The sequence below is a fragment of the Osmerus mordax genome, chromosome 17 (assembly GCF_038355195.1).
Source record: "Osmerus mordax isolate fOsmMor3 chromosome 17, fOsmMor3.pri, whole genome shotgun sequence".
NCBI classification, from domain to species: domain Eukaryota; kingdom Metazoa; phylum Chordata; class Actinopteri; order Osmeriformes; family Osmeridae; genus Osmerus; species Osmerus mordax.
The window spans coordinates 12278425-12301401 of record NC_090066.1 but is presented as its reverse complement, the minus strand read 5'-3'; the positions used below and the strand labels follow the sequence as shown (position 1 = coordinate 12301401).

General features: G+C 43.2%; 1 protein-coding gene across 2 annotated transcripts in view; it reads left to right on the top strand.

Moving 5' to 3' along the window:
* Positions 1 to 12407, top strand: part of chst11 (carbohydrate (chondroitin 4) sulfotransferase 11) — a 78561-nt gene extending 66154 nt beyond the window's left edge. For both annotated transcript variants that reach the window (XM_067255047.1, XM_067255046.1), the window contains exons 2-4: positions 5400 to 5485; positions 11409 to 11638; positions 11783 to 12407. In XM_067255047.1, coding sequence (XP_067111148.1) covers positions 5400 to 5485; positions 11409 to 11638; positions 11783 to 12407 — 941 coding nt within the window. The remainder of the gene's footprint in view (positions 1 to 5399; positions 5486 to 11408; positions 11639 to 11782) is intronic.
* The last annotated feature ends 10570 nt before the right edge of the window (positions 12408 to 22977 follow it).

Genomic DNA, 22977 nt, shown 5'->3' with positions numbered 1-22977 from the left:
TACATTCCCGTAGCGTCACAGTGCATTTCCCTGTTGAAGCTCAGCTTCCATGGACTTCAATGGGGCTGCGTTGAACAGTTTTTTTCAGTTCTTCGAAACTATACGGTCATTGGATAAATGCTGCGATTATGTCCCGCCCTGGACGCTCAGCGTCTCTGGGGTGAATGGAGGAGTGGGCTGGCCTGGATGCTGGGCTTCCGCGTGATGATAGGAGGGTCTGTCGAAAGACTGCATCTCCTTTTGATTGACAGCGATGTTGTACTATAAAAAGTCGCCGAAGCTATTCAAGCTCAGTGCCATCGCAGATTTTGAAACTGTAGTTGAAAGACAAATTGCTGCAACCTATTTCTTGGTATTTGCTTGGCGAAATTGCTAGCCAATTTTCATCATACATTTCATACAATTATACATCACATTCCTTGTTTCAGTTTAACCTAATTCCCACATTTCCTTCGGGTTTAACCCTTGTGTTATCTTCGGGTCATTCTGACCCATCAGTCATTGTGACCCACCGTCGTATTGCGACAACTTTACCGCCTACAAAAACAAAGTGAAGCATTTTCTTTTAACCGTTGGGCTGTCTCAGACCCCCCACATTGCGAAGGTTAAAAGAAAATTATTTTTATTTGTTTTTGTATTGGGTAAAATTGAGTAAACACAACGATGGTTCGTTATGAACCTTTGGGTCATGTGACCCGAAAGCAGCACAAGGGTTAAATATGCTTCCGTTCGATTGTTCGTTCATTCATTCATTCATACAGTAGGCTAGGCTAGTGTTGTAGGGGTGAACTAGCCAGTGAACTGAAAATGTATATGATGTAGGCCGAAAATTAGCTTCCCCTGTTTGAAAGACCAGCAGCCGCCACTGGTAGGGCCTAACAACGTTAGTTATTCATAAAACATAAAGGCTACATAAGGTAATAAAAGTTCAATCATTGATGTGGATGAATCACATCAAAATGCCAAAACCCAAACGGGAAATGTTATCAACTGTTTAATCCGCCACCACTTAATAACGTTTGTTAAACTTGAGGGCGTCAAAGGAACGATCCATGACGCACGGATCCACCTCCCAAGGATGAAACGCAGTGCAGGTGGGCTAAATCACTCACGTGTAATGCTCAATTGATCCCGTGGATTATGTGTAAATAAGTGAACAAGGTGTGGGAAATAAGGTGTAGCCTATAAAAGGTGTAAAAGATGATGATGGCCTACTTGATGTGCAATGGCTGCTCTGACACTGCTAGAAGATATTGCAAATAGGAGAATCCGAAGAGAGCGTGTATTCAGAGACCAAACTGATTTGCTGGCCCACGATGATGACTGGCTTATGAGTCGATTCAGGTTGCCAAGGGCTATTCTGTTGGAATTCTGTGCTGAGCTTGGGCCGGCTTTAGAACGTGAGACAGCAAGGAACCACGCGTTACCTGTCCCCTTGCAAGTTCTCACCACACATGGCTTCCTCGCAACAGGGGCTTTCCAGAGAGAGCTGGCTGATTGGTCCGGAATTTCACAACCATCCCTGAGCCGCGCCATGCCAGCTGTATGACCGGTTTTATACATGTGAATATTTCTGTGCGTAAGTATTTTTCTTCTTTTTTTTACATTTGTTTATTGAAACACATCATATCAAATAGCATAGATCTTTTACAATTAGCTGTGTGATCATATTTTTTATTTTTTGGAACAGACATGTAAAAAAATTAAAGCTCTTTGGTTGCTTTCGCAGTATGCTTCGGGTCATTGTCCATCTGCACTGTGAAGCGCCGTCCTATGAGTTCTGAAGCATTTGGCTGAATCTGAGCAGATAATATTGCCCGAAACACTTCAGAATTCATCCTACTGCTTTTGTCAGCAGTCACATCATCGATAAATACAAGGGAACCGGTTACATTGGCAGCCATACATGCTCACGCCATAACACTACCTCCACCATGCTTCACTGATGAGGTGGTATGCTTTGGATCATGAGCAGTTCCTTCCCTTCTCCATACTCTTCTCTTCCCATCATTCTGGTACAAGTTGATCTTGGTCTCATCTGTCCATAGGATGTTGTTCCAGAACTGTACAGGCTCTTTTAGATGTTTTTTGGCAAACTCTAATATGGTCTTCCTGTTTTTGAGACTCACCAATGGTTTACATCTTGTGGTGAACCCTCTGTATTTACTCTGGTGAAGTCTTCTCTTAATTGTTGACTTTGACACAGATACGCCTACCTCCTGGAGAGTGTTCTTGATCTGGCCAACTGTTGTGAAGGGGTTTTTCTTCACCAGGGAAAGAATTCTTCTGTCATCCACCACAGTTGTTTTCCGTGGTCTTCCGGGTCTTTTGGTGTTGCTGAGCTCACCAGTGCGTTCTTTCTTTTTAAGAATGTACCAAACAGTTGATTTGGCCACACCTAATGTTTTTGCTATCTCTCTGATAGGTTTGTTTTGATTTTTCAGCCTAACGATGGCTTGCTTCACTGATGGTGACAGCGCTTTGGACTTCATATTGAGAGTTGACAGCAACAGATTCCAAACACAAATACCATACTTGAAATGAACTCTAGACCTTTTATCTGCTCCTTGTCAATGAAATAACAAACTCCCTTTATGAGGGAATAACATACACCTGGCCATGGAACAGCTGAGCAGCCAATTGTCCAATTACTTTTGGTCCCTTAAAAAGGGGGGGGCCACATATAAAATGTATTGTAATTCCTACACCGTTCACCTGATTTGGATGTAAATGCACTGAAATTAAAGCTGAAAGTCTGCACTTAAAGCACATCTTGATTGTTTCATTTCAAATCCATTGTGGTGGTATACAGAGCCAAAATGATAAATTGTGTCAATGTCCAAATACTTATGGACCTAACTGTATATGGTAAATTATAATGTGTTATTGGGTAAATACCACTGCTACTAAGTAGGTAAAGACGGCCAAGCTCCAGCAGAATTACGAACAAAATACTCTACTATTACCCTGCAGTTACCTAAGGTTTATGTCGGTAACAGTCCACGTCTAATGAGAATATAAGATAGTACTGCACAATAAAATACCTTTTTAGATACATTTATCGATGATGGCCTCATTTACTTGGCTGGTATACCTACCTCCGCGGGAAAAGTTTTCCTCTACTGTCATGGTAAATCTTCTTGGATACTGGGTATGTTCTTGCGCAGGTTTGGACTATTTACTCAGTAAGTAATCTGAAACTGGACTGTAAAAAGAAGCCGTGTTTGTTTCCGTGGTATTACCAGGCTCTTACCATACCCTTTGTAAGCAAATACCACTTTGTCAACGTTACCCTTAGTATGAACTTGTACTATACGTTCCAAGGCGATACCAGGTAAAACATGGCGATTTAGATTTAGTCATTTAGCAGACGCTCTTATCCAGAGCGACTTACAGTAAGTACAGGGACATTCTCCCCGAGGCAAGTAGGGTGAAGTGCCTTGCCCAAGGACACAACGTCATTTTGCACAGCCGGGAATCGAACTGGCAACCTTCAGATTACTAGCCCGCTTCCCTAACCGCTCAGCCACCTGACTCCTTACTCAGCCACCTGACTCCCTACGGCTATTTACTCAGTAAGTAATCTGAAACTGGACTGTAAAAGGAAACCGTGTTTGTTTCCATGGTGTTACCAGGCTCTTACCATACCCTTTGTAAGCGAATACCTACGGTGGCCGACATGTGCAAACGCGCTGCAAATTAAGAAAACACATGCAAATAGACAAAACACAAGCAAATTAAGAAAACAATTTCATGAATTTGACAACACATGCGCAGCATTCAGTAAAAGCGCTGCAAATACACACAACACTACCAAATACATAAACGCGTTGCAAAAACGAAAGCACGCAAACCAAAAACGCTGCATCCAGTTTTCACAACGGAAGTTGACCAGGCCTCTAGGGCGAGAGCTAAGTGGAACATTTTGATTTTCGGCCCCACGGAGCGAGAGAGAGAGACGAGAAGTTTGTTTTGGAAATGGGACCAATTCGATAATTCGTATTTTCAAATTATCGAAAATAACCTTTTTATGTCACCTCTTTACTTCGATGTTGGTCCAAACTTCTCATATGCTCTCTCTCTTTCGCTCCGTGGGGTAACATCGTTAGCAACAGGCCTTCTGGCGCTTGAAGATAACACAATTTTGAGCCAGTAGGGACACCAAAAAGGAAGAGTAATTCAACCCAGACATCAGGAATAAATCCTTATTAATACTGACGTGTGTATGTGGTGAGTTAAGGACTGTGATATTAAGGACCTGCTTTGTGTGTGTTCATGTGTGTTTGAATGCTGTCTGTTGTGCGACTCCCCAGTCAACACTGTGGAGTCCTTCCACTTCCTGGGCACCATCCTCTCCCAGGACCTCAAGTGGGAACTGAACATCAGCTCCCTCACCAAGAAAGCACAACAGAGGATGTACTTTCTATGGCAGCTGAAGAAATTCAACCTGCCAAAGACAATGATGGTGCACTACTACACAGCCATCATTGAGTCCATCCTCACCTCTTCCATCACCATCTGGTACGCTGCTGCCACTGCCAAGGACAAGAGCAGGCTACAGCATATCATCCGCACTGCTGAGAAGGTGATCGGCTGCAATCTGCCTACCCTCGAGGACCTGCACACCTCGAGGACCCTGAGGCGAGCGAGGAAGATTGTGGCCGAACCCTCCCACCCTGGCCACTCCCTGTTCCAGCTACTCCCCTCGGGCAGAAGGCTGCGGTCCATCAGGACCAAAACTTCACACCATAAGAACAGTTTCTTTCCATCTGCTACTGGCCTCTTCAACAAGGCCAAGGACTCCCATTGACATTCATTCATTATTTAACCCAGTATCTGATTGCAATATGTTGACCACTCATGTTGCTCATTCTTATTCTTATATATATTTTATTTTATATTTAAATTGTTTTATTCTTAGGTTGTTTAGTTCTTAGGAATAGTTAAACTTCTGTACCTTTACTTAATTTAAGATCTGTATATGTTTAGTGTTTTGCACCTCCCTGCCACAGTAAATTCCGCGTTTGTATAACATACATGGCGAATAAACCAAATTCTGATTCTGATTCTAATTATACTCTTGCGAGCACCCAACTAAGCTGTGATTCACCCACAAACAGGAAACACTGCTCTGTACAGGAAGAGACACAGGAAGTGATTTGTTTCATTTGTGTCCTCACCCTCTGCGGTTCTTCAATTCTTGCTTCTAAAATTGCATCTGTTTGGTCGTTTCATAACTTAAGTTTCATCAAAATCATCATTACGCATAACATTGATTTCTCCTAACTTGTTCCACTTGGACGGGGGTTTAAATGGTTACATTGTAATTGGCTGATAGTCTATGTTGCTGCACTCTGATTGGTCCTTATTAACACTTGTGTGTTTGTTGTCTGTTGCAGTTTTGCGGAGGAACCCATTTGCAGCAGACATGTGCTGTAGGAAAGGTTCCCGCGACGCCTTACAAGACCTCTACAACCCCTCACAGGTAAGACTTCCATTCTCTCTCTTCCTCCCCCTCTCTCTCTAGTCTGGAGAACAATGGTGAAGGCTCTGTTGTATGAGGTGCAGTACCTGGGCTCGGCCAGGAACCTGTTTGTAGTGGACCTGAACCTAGTGAGGTCCACTAGGTGCTACAACCTTTCCACAGGGGAGTGTTCGGTGTTGGGAACGAATGTTTTGATGGAGCCACCAGGAGTCATCACGACCAAGGCAGCACCAGGGGCCAAATGTATCAAACTCTGTGTAAATTCATCCGTAAAAGTATGCATACGGATAAAACAGGAAAACTCTGTACAAGTTTTTCTCAGATTTATGAACACTGCGTACGCGACCGATATCACACGTTTGTCTTCATAGATTCCACTTAACTTGTGATTGTGCACACGTGAACAAGCTTGTTGTGCACACCCTGTCAACTCCCATATTTGACCTTACATGGTTGTTGAAACACCCATATTTTGTCAGGTTTATCAATAAACTCCTCAATTAACCCATTGTGAACAATGAATGGTTCTTGTGCCCTTATCGTAAAGTGTGCAGTCGATAGCAGTGTTTACATTTGGGGAAACACTTTAATGATGGCCTGTTCAACCGCAGTATAAGGGAATCTAATGTACGTTGGGGACAGGCTGATCATGTCATCCCACACCTCGGGCATCACACGACTGAGGGTGGATTGGCTTATCCCCGACGTGTCTGCCAGCTCCCACTGAAATAGCCCAAATTCACACGTTTTCTTTCTGGCTAAATAGGCTAAAGCGAGATTATTGGCATCATTTTTAGATAACCTATAGAATTCACTTCCATTGTAGATCAAGTAAAACTGTCATTTGTTATACATGCACTTTCTCTCAGCTTTTCGGTCAAGCTGTGTTCACATCTAAAAACATGACGTACGCATGGGTTTTAAAGTGCGCAGAAAGTACGCAGATTCTCACGCCACGTGTTTTTTCATCAGTCTGAAACTATGTGTAGAAACACTTGTTAACATGTTTCTGCGTCCATTTTCATGCGTACGCGCCTTCGTATCTTTGGCCCCAGGGCTTTCAGACATTCTGATGCAGGTTAACCTCCATTAAGCTGAGGCATCTTACTGAGATGGTGGGACCCTCCTTAACAAACGCTGTTTAGAGATTGGGGGTGATCTCCTCGGGAGCCGTTAAAGAAGGGCAGAAAAATGTCACTTCAACTGTAGTTTCATTAGTGGGCAGATATTGCTGGGACAAAGACCATGTTTTCAGCAGTCAAGAGGGACTTTTAACAATTCACGAGTGCAATAACACACCATCAATTGAACGTTTAGGATGTTTATTAGAATGATGGGGCTGGTAGCAAGACGAGCCCGGTAGATAAAGAGGCTGGTAACAGAGCCGAGGCTGATGTGGAGGAGGCTGGTAACAGAGCCGAGGCTGATATCCAGGGTACGATTAACATGTGAATAAAGATGTGACTGAAGTGGGGGAGAGCGGTTAATTTGTTACCAGGTGTGACGTCACAAGAGGCTGGGTCCTGGAGGGGTGCTACATTCCCCGGAGGTGGCTGCAGCCCTGAGCAGCTGTGGCTCCCTCTGCTGGGGGAGCCGGGAGCTCCATCCCTCCCTAAAAACGGGGCATTCCCGCACACCTGAAACTGATCAGACCCTGATGACCTAAAGTGTTGGGTTAAAGAGGGAGAGCCACAGTTAGGATAATATCAGCTTTAATGCAGCAGTTGGAAATCAACAAGTACAGAGCTCTGGGGTTGTCTACGTTTTTCCTACCCGCAACAGAGTTTGGGTTGGTTCACGAAGTCCAACTGGCTATCTGTCCCTGCCCCAGCATATATTATACAGTGCAGTAAAACAAAAACACAGAGGGTTGAGCTTGTTCTCCTGTGCAGTTGTTCTTGCAGACGCGTCCCACCTGCTCGGGTGCCGTCTCCACCCGGTTTCAAGCTTGTTTCTGAAAATGAGAGTAAGAGATAGAGACACAAAATACAGCCTATTTCCCACACTCTGTGGTCGAGACTGTCTGGATTGTTCCTCTTTCTCCGCCCGCACCCATGACTCCCCCCGCCCTGTGTGAGACAAATTGTTTAAGCCTGAGCACACTTCTAAGTTCATAAGACAGAACTTTAATAAGCACAATGCATAACTTTAATAAGCACAATATATTCTTTACCTGTGGTTTCAAACCAGTGTAGCTCACTGCAACGCTGTAGCCTACGTGAGACACACCAGTAGCTACTGTAGCTAACAAAAACATCTCCACAGCTGTCTAGCAAGTCAAACGGCGACAGAACATGTTCGGCACTCCCCTTACTTAAATCAAAAGTATTTCAAAAGGTGAAACTATCTGACTACTAACCTGAACTTCATTGCCACAGCCTAAACGTTGTCAATCTGTTCATGAAAATAATTAATTTCAGCCTAAACCGTACAACGGAACGTTATCGATTTCAACCAACGCAATCGCTACCAAGACGAACAGTAGTCTGGTACTGTACTGTAGTCAAGGCCGGACTTACCATTGGGCTTGACTGGGCTCCAGCCCATGGGCCCCGCCCTTTAGGGGGCCCCGCCCGTTTACATTTAAGCGCAGTGGAGGACTGAGCTAAGAAAGCTAAGTTATTCTAGCAAGATTCATAGGCAATAACATTGTGTACGGTTGACAAACAGTAAATATAATTTGACAATTTGTTGGACAAGAAGAGCAGCTAGCTAAACAGCCATGTCATTGTCCCCAAATCAATATGAAGATTTTCACGAACAAGATATCGGACAAATACTACTAGTACTAAGCTACAGTACGGCCGCAGCCTGTGTACTGGAGCGAGTTGAATAGCAAATGGATGTGAGATGATCGTATCAAAGTTGACATATTCTCCAAACGGTAATTATAATTTGACCGTATGTTTAACAACAATACTAGCCAGCTATCCAGCCATGTCATTGTTCCCAAATCAAATCAAGATTTTTACGAACAAAATAATCGGCATGTCGTGTTGGCCGCAGCCTGTCTGAATTGACTAGCGAGGTGAATAGCGAATGGGATGTGAGATTAGCGGTTACGTGACACTGACACAGTAAATTCAGAAAGGTAACATTTTCCAAATAGGTTAAAAGAAATATTGAAGTCACTCATTGTTGTAATTACACGTTAGCTTGTTAAAGTCTTTCAAAATTGTAAACGGAGGCTTTGACTGCGTCCCTGTTGTTATGGTTAGCTAGTTATTTCAGACACTTTGTACAGGCTCATACCAAAGAGTGTAGTTCTTTGCTCATACTATGTAGCCAGCGCAATCATTTAGAATGGTGAAAAGACAGTTTTGCTGGATCTACTTAGTAGGTGTACATTATCATCTGATAATGGATACCCCTGCAGCCAATCAGAATCGAGTATTCACCCAGACATTCACCAGATATAATGACTTAAAATATTTGTAATTGAATCGTTCATTCAGGAGATTCGTTCAAAAATGCTGATTCGTCCATGAAACAAATGAAGTATTTGAGTGAGCAATTGAATCATTCATTCAAACCACGTTTTTTTAAATAATTCAGATTATTTTAACATTTGATAAATAATGTTATTTTGTTTAGTTGTTTGTTAAGAATTGTGATCTCTATTGTATTCTCAATTTATCCAGAACATACATAGCTTGTGTATGTATCATTTTGTTCTATTTAAAGTTATGTATAGAAGGTAGGGCCCGAAAATGACTCAAGCCCAGGGGCCCCCACCCCCCCTAAATCCTGCCCTGACTGTAGTACTAGTACTAGTCTACTAGTAGTACAATTTACCGGGGCAGTGTCTCCACACAGGGCTATATTGCATTTTGCGTTGTTACTGACAATGATCGCTACCAGTGAGCTTTTTATGAATGAGCGATTTTCCCCTAAATAAATGTCAAGCTTATTTACGTTTTTGGGGGCATATTGTCAGTTGGCAGATGGTACTGTTTGAGATAGCTACTGCCGGTAACGTTGTTGTTAGAATAAGCTTCGAAGGGGGTTCTTTATTAATGAATGAATGCAATGAGTCGGCGGTCTGCCAAATGTATTAGTTTTGATTGAACTGAGGCTGCTATAGCCGATTACCATTCCCTCTTGCAGGGGAAATGAGAAGACAACTATTTCATTCTACACTTCACTCTTAGTATTTTGAGTAGTAAATGAGCAGCAAAAAAATTATGCTTTTAAATCTATGTAATCTTTATAAATAATAAGTAGACTATGCATTTTTATATAAAATACACAGAAATATCAGTTGTAAAAATTTCATTAAAAAACGGACCCCTCTGCAACCGACGCAAGCAAGCACACCCTACAATTTCCCCAGAAATTGTACCCTCTCTAGTTACAGTTGCTACAGTAGTGGAGAGAGTGGGGCTGAGATGGTGATGGGTTGTAAGCAGGTGGCTGTGGTTGTACGGAGGCTCAGTCGGACCAGGACCGGGGTCTACTCGCAACAAACCGCCTTAGCACCTTTGTACGGATCTGGGGGTGGGAGAGAGCAGTGTGCTACATGGACGGAAAGAGCTCATCTTTGTGGAAGTTATGACGCAAGTCTTTTGGTTTGTTTTCTCTTTTTTTTCTTTTTTTTTGTGTATTTGGTGTTGCTTTTGTTTTCTTTGGGTTATGGCCGTGGGTATGTTTTGTACATTTTTGTGGTAATCTCCAGCCAACGCTACCCTTATGTGACCCCTAAAAGCATTTTAAAACATACAACTCTCTTTCCCACTTTCTCTCCATCTCTCCCAATCCGCCCTCCTTTCTCTTTTTACCCCTGTTTTCCCTGCTGTTTTTCCTGCCTGACAGGAAAGCATTTGCAGGCGGTGACTGTTTTTAGCACTGTCCTCTGTTTCCCTTGAACTATGTGTATGTGTGTGTGAATGCATGTGTAGATGTCTGTGTATGTGTGCCTCCGGCTAAGTTTAGCTCTGATCTCAAACCCCTACTCCCCAATCCCCACCATCCCACCTGAACCTTGATCCATATCTGTTTCTATGGTGACCTATGTCATGACTGCGTCACATGATGGTCTACCGCCCATGGAGAACTGACCTCCACATTCTGTTGCCGATGGCAGTTCGTATGTTTTAGAACAACTCGTCGAAACAGCCCCTGGCATGACAACGAGGAGGTCAAACAACTTACCTGTACAATCTAACCTTGCAATGATATCAACATTGTAGTACTGTTTATGATGTTGGTGTGGCATTATTTGGTGTGTTCTCTAGCACTGTCATAATCTAGTCTTCGTGGAGAAATTCTGTGTAATAGTCACTTACCCAAAACGGCAGCTAAGACATAGAGTAAAGAGAGATTGGATGAAAGTGCCAGTGATGGATTGTGTAGTTTCTTCTTCTCTCAGTTTCATTGGATGTCATCAGTCTTTCTTTCTTTCGTTTTGTTTTTAGTTTTCTTTCTTTTATCTGTCTGTTTCTCTCCCTCTCTTTCCCTGGTTGAGGTTTTGTGTTTTTGGTGTGGCGTTAGAGGTGTTAGATGTCCAACTTTGACTCCTTTACCCGGCCATCTACGCCCTGGATGGTGTGTGTAGTCTAGTAACTTCAGTCTAGCATGCTCTCTCTCTCTGTCAATGGCCTTGACTGCCTGGGTCCGGTTCTGGGTCTGGTTCTGGTTGTGGTTCTCGAGAGGAGACAGTCTGATCCCAGAAGGTTCGGACAGCCTTGTCTAGTACCTCTGGACAGTTTACGAGATTTGGGAATGAGAAATATTGTTTATATTTTGGATGGATATGGGCCATACTTGTTATCCTTCCTCTTCTCACTCTTTCACCTACTTTATCTTTCCCTACCTCCTCTCTCTCTCTCTCTCTCTCTCTCTCTCTCTCTCTCTCTCTCTCTCTCTCTCTCTCTCTCTCTCTCTCTCTCTCTCTCCTCTCCTCTCCTCTCCTCTCCTCCTCCAGTCAGAGCTCTCTGGCAGCGCTGTCCTCCACCAGGCCAGGAGAGACCAGGTGGTGGAGTCGTGCCGGGCCCACAGCGCGTCCAGCCGAAAGCGGCGGGTCCTGACGCCCGGAGACCTGAAGCACCTGGTGGTAGATGAGGAGCACGAGCTCATCTACTGCTACGTACCCAAGGTGGCCTGCACCAACTGGAAGCGTGTCATGATGGTACTGACGGGCCACGGGAAATACAGGTCGGTGGGGGGTGAAGACTTTCTGACGTGGGGGGGGGGGTTGAAAGAGGGGTTGTAGAATGATTGGTAAAGGTTAGTTCTAGTAGTCTTAACGATATGACTGGGATGTACGTTGATCCTCTATTTCGTGTCTATCTGTGCCAGCGACCCCATGGAGATCCCATCCAATGAAGCCCACGTCCCCTCCAACCTGAAGACTCTAAACCAGTACAGCATCGCGGAGATCAACCACCGCCTCAAGACCTACCTCAAGTTCCTCTTTGTCCGCGAGCCCTTTGAGAGGCTCGTCTCGGCATACCGTAACAAGTTCACCCTCAAGTACAACTCCTCCTTTCACCGACGCTTTGGCACTCGCATCGTCCGCCGCTACCGCAAGAACGCCACGCAGGAGGCGCTGGCCAACGGCGCCGACGTCAAGTTCCGTGAGTTTGCCGATTACCTGGTGGACCCGGCGACGCAGCGCGACGGCCCGCTGAATGAGCACTGGCAGACGGTGTACCAACTGTGCCACCCATGCCACGTCCACTACGACCTGGTGGGCAAGTATGAAACTCTGGAGGAGGATGCCAACTACGTGCTGCGTCTGGCGGGCGCCAGTGATTCGGTGCGCTTCCCGTCGTACGCCAAGTCCACCCGCACCACGGATGCCATGACGGCGCAGTTCTTCGGCAACGTGAGCTCCTTGCAGCAGAGACAGCTGTACCAGCTCTACAAGATGGACTTCCTCATGTTCAACTACTCCACGCCCAGCTACCTCCGTCTTGACTAGTGGAGGGGGGCCACTTACGGGACCGGGGACTCTGAGGAGGGTCCTTTGCTGAGTGGCAAAATCCGTAGAACCTCGAGAGAATGGGGAGAGGGCCAAGTTTTATCACGGAAAAAACTTGATTTGAAAACTACCGACTACTCTCTGTCTCTATTTGAGACAGAGAGTAGGTGGTGATGTCAGCTTGTTTGTGAGGAAGTGTCCACTCTGCTCTAACATGGGATTGAGAGGGGGGGGGGTTTAGTAAGGTGATCCGATGGTGTGTGAGTGTTAGGAGGAAGGAGGACAGAAAGGAGGTGAGCAGGGCTCCCCTGGAGAACAGGCACTTTGTGTTCTATATGTAAATGAGCTCCTGGACCAGTTCGGCGGCTTTGGATTCCACACAGCTAATGGTGACCTTGCACGCGCCCTGACCCCAAAGCATCATGGGAACTTGTTTATTTAATCCCAACCGATGGAGAAACTCTTGTCAAATTGTAAAAATAATAATAATAATTTAAACAAAAACTAAATGCTCATACACCTCCCTTTTCTCTGCTGTTGACATGCCATGCCCTCAGTCTCGATGATGGAGTCCTGCATTTCAGTAATCAGCTGGCTGGCTGCCATTTTGACTACCTTACCCACACACACACCCAATAGCTGGCTATTGACTTAGCTCCATCCAACCGTCAAATGAGAGTGCTTGTGAAACAATCTTGGGCCAAGAGTTGTAACAGTAGTATGGCTACAGCACTGGTCTTCATACTGTGGTTTGGGAAGAAAACCTGAACTAGAACTCCTAAAACCTGAGGGCCTTCTCTGCAGCCCTGACACAGAACATTCTATACTTTGCACCATAGGAAGTAGAAAGATATGTATGTGCCCTTGTGATGGAGGGTTACCTCCCATTTTCTAAGAGAGAAGCAGAGGAGAGATACCCAGTGTGCTTTAGAAAGGGTTAACGGAAGGAAGATGGGCGATATTCTTATAACCTTGCCTGCTCTTGTAAACCAACCAGTTTACACGCCTATAGCCACGCTCCCATACACTCTCATTCTCTGACGACTAAACACATTTATTTTTTAATGTTTGGTTAAGAATCTTTTTTGTTATTGTTGGTGTTTTCCTGTTTTGTTTTTGTTGCCTTTTGAAATGTTGCTGCAAGCAGCAATACAAAAATATTATTTAAATTGATTTTTTTGATTCTTTTAAGAGATGAACTGTTATTACAAGTTTTGTTGTAATAGTCTGTTTGTTGTTATTGTCTTTCCACATTTCTCTGGGAAACTCACTAGATTTCTATTGATTCAGAATTCATGAAGGGCGTACAATTGCGTCAGGTCCAAGCCTTTGTTATTCTGTGCGTGAATAGATGGGCTATCTCATGGGATTTTATGCTTTATTATCCCATTCCCTGCAGTCAAACCTGGTGCCAAAAAGGTTGGAACACTGACATGGATGACAGAGTCAGCTAAACTCATATCAGTGTCATTCAAACAGTGAGAATAGAGGTCTGCTAAGATAGCGAGGGTCTGACTATACATATCAACAATACAGACAACCACAACTGCAACTGAATACAAGTGATAATGGTCTATATTCACCTGCCAAAGTCAGTCATACTAGCGGGTTGAAACTGCCATTGTTAGGTCTTGTCTAGAGGTCATTTTTACACAATGTGACTAGGTAGCTGAAATAGATGAGAATTTTAACTTTAACTGAGACAGAAAAGCAGGCAGTCAGGGAGAGCAGTCATGATACTTTTTTTTACACGTATGTCATTTATTTCTAATTCTGACTAAAGACAGATATGTTTTACAGGGTAATGTCTGTTACTGTCTGGGTCTACACGGGCACAGTTAAGGAGTGATTATGTCAGTTATACAAATAATTAATTTTTTCGTTTGGACAGGCTTGTAGAACTGCTGCTGTACAGTATGGTAGCAATTTGTGTTGCTTTTGATATATAACAGCCGTGCGTGTGTGTGTGTGTGTTGAGGTATAATGAGCAACTGGTTTGGAGGAACATGGTCTGTAGCCCAACTCCACATCTGGATGTGATGATGGAGAGGGCCACTGGTTTGGCCTACATCCACAACCCCCATCCACTTAGAACAACAATATATCCTTTTTCAGCTCTCCTACATCCTTTATTGTACAAATGCTCAAATGCCAACAGACACACACACAAACACACAGCTGGTACATAAACACTCCTGCTGACGTTGTTGCCATGTAGCATCTTAGTCAGCATCTGAACTGTATTTCAGGGGGGGTTGTGCTATATCAGATCCTGTATGTAGTCTCTCAAAGAGTCACACAAAAACATAATGAACAGTTTACACAAAGGCTGATGCTCCAAACAAGCTCAAACATAGGCCTCTATCTCACTTGCCCTCTCTGTTCTCTCTCTCAATATCTGTCCCTCTTCTCTTCACGTTCCCTCTCTCTCTCTCCTGCCCTCCTTCTCTTCTCTCCTGCCCTCCTAATCTTCTCTCTTTCTCTCTCTGGCCATCCTTCTCTTCTTTCTCTTCAGTCCCACCTATCTCCTCGAGATGCCGTACATGGTTGTTTTTTTTGGTCAGGGTCCCTACCTTCACAGCAGGAAAAGGGCAGGTGCCTCAGACAAAGTTGGTGAAAATCCTAAAAGGGAAACCCGAATGGGCCCACTGTCATCCCGGAAAGATTGAGTACTTTTTAAGTCCCAGTTGTTACCCTTGTTGTTACCTATAAGTGGGTGTTTATTCTGAGGCAAACATTTGTATTTATGTTACTTACTTTACAACGTTGCTAAATGCAGATTGACAAGAAGTAACTTACAGCTACATATATTTATAAAACAAGTCCACAAAATGTTGCATCTCTCAAGATGGGAAAATGGACAGATACTGCCAGGCAACTGGATTTATCATTTCAATCAATTGTCATTATTACTTATTGTTCTGTTTCATGTGTTATTGTTCTTAAAACAACTTTTAAGCAGCAAGCTTGTAATGCATCTACGAATATTCAAATATCAAGCCTCAGCCACAGTGAAATCCCTGTCAGTTCTGATGTCAAGCTCACAGAAGAACAAAGCCTGGAATGCTTGTTCATTGTTTGGTTCTAAATTATTTTGTAGTTGTTTTTCTTTCCTTAGGTGTCACATCTTTCTGCACATTCCACTGTCTATATCTGATCACATATACATGGCAGCATACCACACGCACGTTTACTGGCATAAACTATTAGTCAATTTTCATGAAATTGACGAGTTGAAGCTTTAATTGTTCGACCCATTCTTCAAACTTCAGTCCGGTCAGTTCAATGAATAGGTCTGTTCTAACCAATGTACATGGTTGCCTAACCTCCGCTAAAGTCATTTTCTTCAACATGTCAGAACCAAGTTACACAACGAGTGCCTTCTCAGCCATCTTCAGTTTTTAGAGCACTTTATTTATCCCATTGGTCGAACTACAAGGGCATATGAAGATGGAAACACACACACGTATGTCACACGACTGGTCACCACCCCTGGATGTCGAGTTGATGGGGGGGCGGGGGGTGTTGTTTACAGATCTGCTGTGTTCAGATCTTCCCTTCAAATTCTTAGTGCTTTTTTTGTTGTACGCCTTTCCAAACCACAGTCCCTGAACCATCAGTGGGCTGCTTCCAGTGTTGTCATCAGTTGCCGGATGGTGTGTGTATCTGTTTGGGTACTGTATGTGTGTTCATGTATTTTTAAGCGCTTATTTAAAAAAGAATTCTGCTCTCTCAATGTGTGTATGTGTGTGTGAACAGTACTGTAAGCATTTGCATTCAATATGTGTGCATGTGTGTTCCTTGGGAGAGACATTGCACCTACTCTGCCTTAGAGAGTACTGTAACTATATGAACATTGACAGTCTCTTTCCAACAGGCTTCTTGTACTGTATTTATTTATTTATGCATTTCAACAACTACCCATAATACTCTTCTGGCTATCACTACGGCAACACACCTGGACTCACTCTCTCCATATCTATTATCCTCATGGGGATGTCTCCTCATCTTCAGGACTGCTCACCAACATGATTAATAATATACGGACCGTGAGGGGTTTTGGCCAGTGTGGTTCATCAGTTATTCTGATTTCACAATAAAATTCTGCAGAAACAAACTTAAAATGCCTTTGACTAATGGTTTCCCTCATGTCATTACTATGCCACATATGCACACTGGCACACATGGCACACACACAAACCATAAAAAAATCTCACAGCACTCCCACCTGCATTGTCATTTCACAGCTTACGTTGGCATGGTGATCCACTTTTTGCTTACCCATGGGCACCTTGTGCCACCTGGTGATTACAACACATGCCACCTGTTGTACACAAAGCATGCTAGAATATTCCAAACCTTCAACCTTTGTTACCTTGGTTACCACTAGGACAGATGCACAAGGTAGAAGTAGTGTTTTTGTATAGGGCGATAATATAATAGGGTCTCGTCCAGCAAGGCTGCCTGTTATAGGTTTGTAGGGTCCATGTGCTGTGTGGGGGAAGGGGTTCTCCTTCTCTGTCAGTATCCTCCTTCTGGGCTGCAGTTCCTTTCAAGCGGGCAGCCTTGAGGGAGTAGCCTGTAGGGAGTGGCCCGTAGGTCTATAAACAACCACAGCGGCGGAAGGTTACCATCTCTCTCTGGCCGACCACAGACCAGTCTCTCATTAATACAAACTCAACAGGATATAACTCACTGAGGTGAAATGATCTACCGGCCTCGGAATTTGTTTTTTGCAAGTGAATGAAATCAATTACAAATGAAGGTTGACTCTTACCTACTCTACCATGATTATTGTAAACCAGAGATAGAAAGCAAAAGGGGAGGAGTCAGATGGCTGAGCGGTGAGGGAATCGGGCTAGTAATCCGAAGGTTGCCAGTTCGATTCCCGGTCATGCCAACTGACGTTGTGTCATTGGGCAAGGCACTTCACCCTACTTGCCTCGGGGGAATGTCCCTGTACTTACTGTAAGTCGCTCTGGATAAGAGCGTCTGCTAAATGACTAAATGTAAAAGGTGAGGAAGGAGGAGTAGGACAAGCCAGAGGTGAGGAGAAGGTCTCAGGAGATCAAGAATCCACCGAACAATGCTTCACAATTCCTTTTATACCCAATAACAACCAATCACACCACAATCTTGAACCTTATCAACATATGATGAGCAATGCTACAGTAAGTTACACAATGAGGTGTGAGAGCCATCAAGTTGAGACTCCGTAACTCCAGATTTTACCATATGAGAGGTGGGGGCAGGTTGACACTTAGCTTTAGAAGATCAGCCTTTATTCTTCTACCATAAGTACACCATATTTTGGTGAAATACAAATCCAGCAAATAGAAATATAACTATTAGTATTTATATTGGCTATTGTTCCTACAATTAACATCACCTGCTGTGACCATGCACCCTCCTGTAACTGGTGTTCCAGCAAATCTATTTCAAGATTAACTTTTATTCTTCTGCCCTAAGTAGGCCTACACCATCTCTTGGTCAGTTTTTGGGACTTTCTTCATGAAATGCAGTTTGTACAACTATTTTACTTGTAACTGGGAATACATGATTACATTAAATTCCACAGTTCCACATGCAGAATTCACCTGCCATTAAATGAACATCTCACTGTATACATCATCCATGCTCTGTTCAACAGGATCAGAATGTGCAAAATGTTTTTCTATTCATTATTCTCATAATGTGTGTGACTGACAATTCCACACAAGCCTGTAAATAAAAGTACATGGGGTACTGTCATTTGCAGGATTTTTGTAGCCTTTGACTGCATTCCCCATTAGTAAATAATGCTTTGAAGACATTTTTATTTTGTCTGAAATTTGGTTTAGTTTGTCTGAATCTTTTTTTTATTACTACTGCAACTCGCTGCTCGCCGGTCTCCCAGCATGCGCAACCCGCCCTCTCCAGAGGATTCAGAACACAGCGGCCCGTCTGGTCTTCAATCAACCCAGACGCTCCCATGTTACCCCGCTCCTCATGTCCCTCCACTGGCTTCCCATCACGGCCCGTATCATATTCAAGACTCTGGTACTGACCTTCCGAGTGGTGAACGGGACTGCACCCGACTACATCAAGTCTCTCCTCCAGCCTTACACCCCCCCCCCCGCCACCTACGGACTTCTTCTGACAACCGTCTGGTGGTCCCACCGCTCAAGAGCGCCCGGTCCCAACACAAGCTCTTCTCCTGTCTGGCCCCCCAATGGTGGAATCAACTCCCCACCTCCATCAGGGACATTTTGGCTGCTCGCAATGTTTGGGGCTATCTCGTTGTTATGATCAGTGACCTATGCTCTTTACTTTTCTTTGGATAAAAGTGTCTGCTAAGTGCATAAATGTCAAATGTAATGTAAATGTATTATCTGTGATCGATGTATCGGATCGTCGAGGGGAGATGATGCACATGCACGAAAGTTTAAGTTATGTCTCCAATGTGTCCAAACTGACTGGTACTGTATATCTAAATGTCTTACTGTATGTGTGTGTGTCTCTTAGTTGTTTTTGTGGTGTGTATAATGGTTTTATAACTGCTGGGTCAAAAATGACCCTAAGACAACTTTGTACCCTAGTGGTGTGCAGCTTTCATGGAAATATGAACACATTTTTTACTCTAGGAAAACTCATCAATTTTCAAGTTGAAAAAAAAACATTGAGGGGGTTTTCTCTGCTGATGAGTTGCGGGGTCATTTTTGACCCCGAAAACAACACAAGGGTTAAAGCAAAGAGACAGAACACGATTTTTTGTCATTATTAGTAAATAAATGCATACATTGTCAATATAGCACACCTAAATGTGTATGTAAATGTGTTTGGAATTATTTGGTGAATATGTTATTGTAAATATAACATTATTATGTTCTTAAAGATCCTGTAAAGTGGACCTGAAAACTAGTTTTAAGTTCGCCACACCACAGAATAATGTGTTATTAACTACCCATCCAAATTCGAATGAAAAAATAACACCAACAAGTATGTTAAATTAGGCTTTGAAATCATGAAAAAATCTGCAGTCTTCTCTGCTTGAGACTGGGGGGGCGTGTTGCCTGAAGGAGCTGAAGCTCCGCCCCTTGCTGCCTCCTACGACTCAGATAATGGACGCTACATCAAGCCGAACAAAACAGTATAGAATTATAACTTATTTGTTCACTGAGTGAAACATACAGATGCATATAAATGAAATGTTCCCCTGAGCTGTAACCAGTGTTCTAAATTAACTTTTTTGATCACCAGCCAATTTGGCTGGTAACTTTCTAAAGTTACCAGCCAATCAGAATTTCCACTAGCCAAATTCTTTCCGGTGAAAATAAGAACAATGAGTTTCACTGAATGCACTTGATAATTTCATACTCCTGTTAAATTTGCCTGAAAACGCCTAAACAGCATACCCAAATTGAAAGCTGTTCTTGAACCATTTGGAGTACATGCATGTAAATTATCTCTTTTGAAAGCTGACACTCTGAAGTTATTTCCCCTGTTGTCAGGACCCCTGTCAGCCCTACTGGTGTTGAGTAATAGAAGCTTGAACACAAGGAAAGTGAAAGTTTCTATTTCCGCCTAGATTTTGTTTTGAAAACAGAGGCCTGAAGAGGCCTAGAGGTGGTAGGTATTAGCTGGAAGGCTAAATTGGACCACAGGTTGAAGCCTTATCCAATTCAAATCAAAAGTCCACAAAAGTCCATGACACCACAATATATTCATATTTGACACATGTTTTTATAAGAGTACATCCAGGCGTTTTCTAAAAGGGCCTTTTGGAGACTCCAAAATGACCCTTTGTAACCAAGGTCAAAAACTTAGGATAAAAAGGTATTATTTTTCATAATTGTTATCTCTAATGAAAGGTGGTACTTAGAACTATCATATATAATAGCTAAATCCCTAATTAGTATTACTGAAACACAAAAACTAAAGCATGAACACATTGGAGTGCTTTATCTGATTCCCAGGATTGGCGCACAAAGAATACTGATTCTGTCAACCATATTGCGCAATCGACTTTTATTTTGAAGGCTCCACAGACACATACAAATGAGGTATTAGCATTTTCAGCTAGCTGTCAGCTACAAGGCTAACGAGCTAATTTCAGAGCCCGTCGAAGCCAGTTCTAGAAATTATTTGAGAACGAGTGTGTGTGTGTGTGTGTGGGGGGGGGGGGGGGGGGGGGGGGCAGGACGCACAGACCTAGTTGGCTTTAGAGGGCTGTCAACGGGGCATGGAAGCTCCTATTGGGTCAAGGTGTCAATCAAAAGGGGAGGGTTCAACTGACATTCTGATGCCTTCATATCGTAAATACTCTGTTGCTAACCGGAGAAAAGAACACTTATGTGAACAAATTGTTTCTTCCGTCGGCTAACTTGCATAATGAAACAAAGGATAATGGCTATTCATGAACGTAAAACATTGTATTTGGACGAATTACTTTACATGGTTAGATACTTTGAACCCTTGGGAATGTACGCAGATCAGGTTTTGATGTGTTGTTTGCATACCTGGACGACACGGAACCTTTGAGGGTAAGTAGAGACGTTTGGCTTTGTAAACAACACCAAAGTGGTGACTGGACAAAGACGTTGACTAAACTTATTGTTGTGACTAGATCTTGAAATGGTTTACATATCTACAAGCACAAAAATCGTTGCTTTCCAATGATGTATAACATGTGTAGTAGTCTAAAACATTTATTTATTAACATTTAGTGCGTAGTAACTGGGGGAGGAGGCCCGAAACACAGTGTTTCGGGCCCGCGGGCGAGCCTGGTCTAAAAACAGGTTTATTAACATTGTTGGCATGAAAAACACAGAAAATGAAGTAAAATGAAGCATGAAGCAAGGGTATGTGAAATCACCAACACGTGACTAAGTAAGGACACTATTTATTGTAAATGGCTAAAACGTCCATTCGCGTCATGATGAGATTGACTCCTGCCCATGCATTTACAGTAACGTTTTGTCCTAAGCAGGCATTAATTAAACTGACCTAATATACTCTTTATTAAGAACAGTGTATTTACATTACACTAGACTGTGTCAGTAAGCAACATAATTTTTCTTATGCGTAGACAACATGCGGCAATCCTTACAAAACATGACAACATTTTCATTGTCAAACACAAGCCATTCCCGACCCGTCAGCCATTTGGCATTACATTTTCTTTTCTTCGTTTCTCTAGTGCTATCAATATCCTCATCCCCTGCCTCGTTCATCTTCTCGCCCCCAGAAGTTTGTCCTAACCACCGCAGCATTAAGTTAACTTTTTACTTTACTACTCTAGCTAGCTCTTATTACCTCCTATGATCCGCTATGCTTCGTTTGACTTCTTCCTTGTGTTTTCTGGTGGACGCTCCGTTCGTTTCCACGGTTTCTCGCGCTGGTTTCACTTCAACTGCGCGCAGCCAATGGGCGTATAAAACGTTATCACGTAGCATTACTGCACAGTGTTCATGGGAAGCTTAGGAAGTACTGCCAGGGGGATAAATGACCGAGAACCATGCCGAGAACAGAGCCTTATGTATCATTCATCTAATGCCTCATGTATCACCGGCCAAACTGGCTAGTGAATTTTTATTAACACCCGCCAAAATGAATTTTAACCCGCATTTGGCGGGTGTTAATTTAGAACCCTGGCTGTAACAGTAAAAATAGACACCAGAGACTGCAGACAGTGAGCTCTCCAACTAAGCTACTTCTAACACATTAGCTACCATTTCACCAAAATACCATCATTGTACACAGAGTAGCTGTGACACCAAACATAATAGGAGGGTTACATAAACATGCCCTTACACGCTAAATGTCTGTTATTACATGCTATATTAATATAACTTTTAGGGAGGAACACTTTTAGTTATGACTTTAAACTACTTTGTCACGAAATATAGCCTAGTTGTAGCAAATAGCAAATGTTCGTCTTTGAAACTACCTACAGATTTGAAAATTCCGTTGGCTAATTACAGGGCCTAACCTAAATAATGAAAATAAATAATAACTGAACTTGTAACAGTTTTGTTGCAAAGCACACTATTATGGTGAAATGTTATCTCGTGTTTGTTGAGTTAAAACCGAAATATTGTTGTTGCATAGCAAGCATCATAGCAAAAAGGCTAACAAACGTAAGAGTTAGCCTATACCCATTTTTTTTCAATTCGCCATTTCACACAATAAAAAAAAACAAAAATGTTCAGGAACTTTAGGCATATATTTATAATATTATGAATTGTCCGTTCCATTTGGGAGACCCAGTAGGATGAGCTATCTGTCCCTCTCCCCTTTTTTCACACAGCTTCTGTGCACGGCACCTTCTCAGCAAGCAGGTGTGCATGCAGCTGCCTGAAGGGGGCGCCAATTTGCCAATTCCCCACACAGTGAAATGATAGAAAAGAGAAAACCGCTTCGCGGCACAGATATTTTTTATTTATTTATTTTATGCTCGTGCGCCCCCCACGTGACATGAAAAAATGCCGCCCCGGGCAGCTGCCCGGTCCGCCCGTGCCTAAAACCGCCCCTGTTCTCCCGTCAAGTTTGTTTTTTATAAATCACAACCTTTGCGTGGAAAGTGGCGTAC